Source organism: Malania oleifera, chromosome 3, assembly GCF_029873635.1.
Source record: "Malania oleifera isolate guangnan ecotype guangnan chromosome 3, ASM2987363v1, whole genome shotgun sequence".
Lineage (NCBI taxonomy): Eukaryota > Viridiplantae > Streptophyta > Magnoliopsida > Santalales > Ximeniaceae > Malania > Malania oleifera.
In genome coordinates this window covers 104,103,062-104,107,839 of record NC_080419.1, presented here as the reverse complement: position 1 = coordinate 104,107,839, position 4,778 = coordinate 104,103,062, and the positions used below count along the sequence as shown (strand labels likewise).

The following is a 4,778-nucleotide window of genomic DNA, read 5'->3' as shown; positions in this document are numbered from 1 at the left end:
GTGGCAAACCACCAACCTTGAAATATGAACAACCTTAAAAACATTATTGCTCTTAGCTAGCTAATTAGCAGTGACACCTTTTAAAGTTGTTCGAACAATGCAATGGTGGAAAAGCTAACTACTTAGGAGGTGACGAATCCACCTTCTAAATGTTAAGAGAGAGAGAGAGAGAGAGAGAGAGAGAGAGAGAGAGAGAGAGAGAGAGAGAGAGAGAGAGAGAGAGAGTAAGTATTTAGTAGCACTTGAGGAAAATCGAAAATGCAAAGCATACAAAGACACATTAGCAATTGGTGACACAGCATAGTAAAAAGGATGGTGAAATTTTAAAAGATGGGGAGTTCAATAGTCAGACGGATCTTTGCCTTCAGTTTCAAAATTCAAGAAAGGATCCATACATAAGTATAATTAAAAAGGCATAAGACTTCAACCATGGTGTTGAAACTCATGCCATATTGGTATCTCCAATCAAGCTTGATTGGAATTGGATTCTAGGCCCTCAAAATCAATCTAAATTATACCAAACTAGGTATAGTCGAGCCCAAGACTTAAAAATGACATGAAATGAAGTTCAATTAGCAAACTTAGTTAAATCTACGATGCACCATACCAAACCAAGTCCATTTGAGCCTAAGACCCGAAATGATATGAAACAATGTTGACTCAACCATTATAGCCACAAGAATTGGCATACACCAGAAGGGGTTCAACTTTACTCCGCAAAAAATTAATGTGATGATAGCAACTTGATCCTAAAACTTATAAATTACAATAATACCAATGTTGTTGGTTTGTTATTATCTAGTAAAACGCATATAATTAACTACATGGCTACATGTGTGACTGCGTGAGTGTGTATATACGGTAGCATTTAATATATGTCATGTGTATCCTCTTTGTCATTCTTGGTTGGCATAAAGAGTAGTGGATCCATTTCTATGAGGTCTATTCAAAATGTTAATTATTTTCCATTTATATATTGTATATGCATGTGTATGCACATCAAATTAAGTAAACTATTTATTGAATGGAACATTTTTTCTTTATATTTGAGATTATTATTATTATTATTATTATTATTATATTTCTTTTCTCTGTATTTTTACTATGCTGTTTCTCCTAGAGCAATAAATACTCTTCTTGCCCTCTTACAATAACAATAATAATAAATTTCAATGATATCTTTTAAAAATAAAAAATAAAAATTTTATTTAGCTTGTGTTAGTAATTATTTTTGAATACTAGCTGTAATTATGAAAAATGCTTCACAATATTATCTCAGGTCAATATTTATAATATTATCCTTGATATATATATATATATATGTGTGTGTGTGTGTGTGTGTGAACAAATCCGCATTATATTTATATATAGATATTTTAGATAAATAATTGTGAGGCACACTACGTGGGTGCCTCATAATTTTAAATTTGCTAAATTTTAAGAGATAATTTGGAACTAAAAAGTTAAAGATTTGTTTAAATTTTTTCATATTTCAAAATTTATTATTTCTAGAGGATAATAAAGAGTTAAGAAGATAACAAAAAGTTTTAAATTTTATTTAAAGTTTAAATTAAATAAAATAATTTTACTAAATTTTTATATATATAAATATTATAAAATTTGTGAACATTGTCTAATTTTTAATAAAAAATTATTTTTTAAAAAATTATAACTTCAATAAAAATAATTAATTAAAAATTTATATCTCTAATACTATAAAAGGGATTCTCTCTGACATTTTTTTTCAAAAATTTCAAATTTATTCATATATATACGAATCATTATTTCAAAATACTATTTTAACTACTCACCATTTATAACAAAATACCCATATAATTATATCAAATTTATCTCTATAACTACTTATAATCATCTCAAAATACCCTTATAACTATCCACAACTAGTTTAAAATGTCCTTATACTATTTAATTTTTTAAAAATTTTGAAAAATTTTTTAAAAATGAAGAGTAATGGAGCACACACATTAGTTTATTTTTAAATAAACTAAAAATTTTGAGAATTTTCAATGGTTGAGATTCAATGATAACAGAGGATTCATCCTCTGCAACCCAATTGCCAGCACCATACTTTAGCCTTTTCCTGCATCCACCACCATTTCTCCAAACCCAAACCTTCCAAAAACACACGGCAAGAAAGAAGGGAACCCACCCCTCTCTCTCTCTCTCATAGGTAATGTCAAAAGATGAGAGAGAGATAAACTCAACGGAAGGAAACATCCACCTTCAAATTGCTTGAGAAACAAAAATGGAAGACGCAGAGATAAGGATCATACCCGTAAAGATACGCTTTCAAATTTCCTATCCACCAATCACACCTCTCCATCCATCTTCCCATCCCTCGCCTCTATTCTCCATTCTAATTTCTACATGGGTCTTTTCAGGTTCTCATGTTTCGGACTTCAGAGAAAAATATGCACGCAACCCTCTTTCTCGCTACACGTACATAAAAATTTTCCTACTTCCTTCCGTCTCTGCCGCTTCCCTCTTTCCCTCTCCTCATAGTTTATACTCTGTTTTCGGTCTCTGTTCTGTTCTCTCTGCGAGTTTTCTTGGTGGACATGTGATTTTGAAGAGAGATGAAAAGGGTTTTAACAGAGGATCAATTTCGTAGGGTTTATGAGGAAACCAGGGCTAAATCCAAATACCAAACTCTACTGGAAGATTACTTATCGCTGAAAAAGGTTGGTCCTTTTTCTTAAAGAAATTCGTATGATCTTCATAAACACACATCCTTTTTGGGTTCGAGATCTTGTAAGTTCTTGTTTTGATTTTGATACCTGGATGCATTTGTGTTAATCTTCAACAGGATGTTGTTTCAAAGAAGAGAAAACACAAAGCAATGAACCAAACGAGAGAAACCCTACTGGCCGAAGTCCGGTGCGTTCTTGTTCTTTTCTTTCAATTAGAAAAAGGAATTGCCTAAGAATTGGTGATTCATACACTTACATATAAAAAAGAAAGAAGTTCTTAAATGTTTTTTTTTTTTTTTCATGTGCTAAAATTTAGATTCTTGCGGCGAAGGCGTCGATACCTGTTGAAGATCCAGTCTCCAAAACCTGAAGCAGAGCAAGAAGTTGTTCAACGGCAAAATTCCGACGTACATAGTGAATTGCCAGTAAAGAAGAGGAAGTACAGTGTCAATAATGAGGCTGCCGTGGAAAACCCATGTCCGGTGATGGACATAAATCAAACTCCGGTAATCGAACTATTGGAACGAATTCATATTTTTAAAGTTAAGAATCATAATGAGGACAAGGAGGATTGACGTGTTTGTGTGTTGCAGGGTGGAGATTGGGAGCCATTGTTGGTGGAGAAGATGCCAAAGAGTTGCCTATTCAGCGGGAAGAAAGTGGGGAAGAAGAAGATATCATGGCAGGACCCAGTGGCCTTGGAGGTCTAGTACCTAGATTTGTGTCAAGAAATTCTTCTTTTAACCATTAGAATATGGGCAAATTATCACCATTCCTGATTCGGAAACATAAAATCTTCTGGATGAATATGGTGAATGGTGATGATGTGTTGGATATGAAAAACAGGAGAGCGCATGTTAAAGAAAAATGTTTTGGCTTTTCGGGAGCAAAACGGTTTGTTTTGTTTTGTCTTGTTTTTTGTTTTTGTTTTCTTTCCTCTTTGATTGGTATTTTATTTATTTATTTATTATTAAAGGAAATTATATCATAAATTCTTGAAATTTGTGTGAGTTACACTCTGTTTCCTAAATTTTGAAGTGTGTTTGATATTTTAGAGTTTCGTTTATTTAATTGAAGTTATTGTTTAGGGATTTTATTAGAATTAAAATTGAAAATTAAAGATTCGAACTATTCAAACTATTTAGGGGATAAAGTGCGATTTGATTAAACTTTAAATATTTTTATTAACTTATTATTATTATTATTATTATTATCTTCATTTTCTTCATCTTTGTCTTTCTTCTATTAACTTATTCTCTGCCACCTCATATATTTTCTCTTTTTTTTTTTTCCTCTTTCTTTATTTTGTGGTAAAGAGAGGAATAATTGGCTTGTTTAATTAGAAGTCATTCGATAATATAAATCAGAGCATTAAAAATTTAGCATGTATTGGTTTTAGAGTTAATTTTTATTTTTGTACCTTGAAATCACTTAAAATCATTTTTTAATGGAATTGGTTAGGACAACACTTAATACTAAATCACTTAAAATAATCTCATTTATTTAGCTAATGTTTAATCCTAGATAGTTTAATTCATTTTAATTGGAAGGAACTAGCCACTCTTCCCTTATTTATGTTCGTACCTATTAACATAATGTAAACTTATTTTACTTGTTCATTATTCTTTAGGCCATTATCTAGTTTTAGAGATCATTTAAAATCACTTTTGAATAAATATTTACCTAAAAAAATACTTCTGTAGAAAAATGCTAATAATAAGAATTGATTTGCAAAATCACACCGCTCTGAAAATCTACTATAACATCTCGATCCCAAAATGGGCACCGAGAAATCCTTGTTCATAAGATAATATACCTATGCAGCGAAAAACATAAAATCATATAACCATAATTACGATACCAGAATTTAGTATTTTCTCAATATATATATATACATCTCTCCAGCAGCATCCACCAACCTTCCTAAGATCTACTCAAAAATACATCTTTCTAACACTTACCCTTCAGATAGGGCACTACAAATATCCCCTTTATCTCAAAGTCTAATCAGCTCGTCTAACTAGATCACCTGAAATATTTAATTTACTAGGATGAGACAACTCTCAG

The 4,778-nt window shown here is 31.2% G+C and overlaps 1 protein-coding gene across 1 annotated transcript; it reads left to right on the top strand.

Moving 5' to 3' along the window:
* Positions 1-2,857: 2,857 nt before the first annotated feature.
* Positions 2,858-3,480, top strand: LOC131151951 (uncharacterized). The gene is made up of 3 exons (XM_058103474.1): positions 2,858-2,898; positions 3,028-3,217; positions 3,305-3,480. The coding sequence occupies exons 1-3, from the start codon at positions 2,861-2,863 to the stop codon at positions 3,419-3,421; spliced, it is 345 nt and encodes a 114-aa protein (XP_057959457.1). The 5' UTR covers positions 2,858-2,860; the 3' UTR covers positions 3,422-3,480.
* Positions 3,481-4,778: the final 1,298 nt, after the last annotated feature.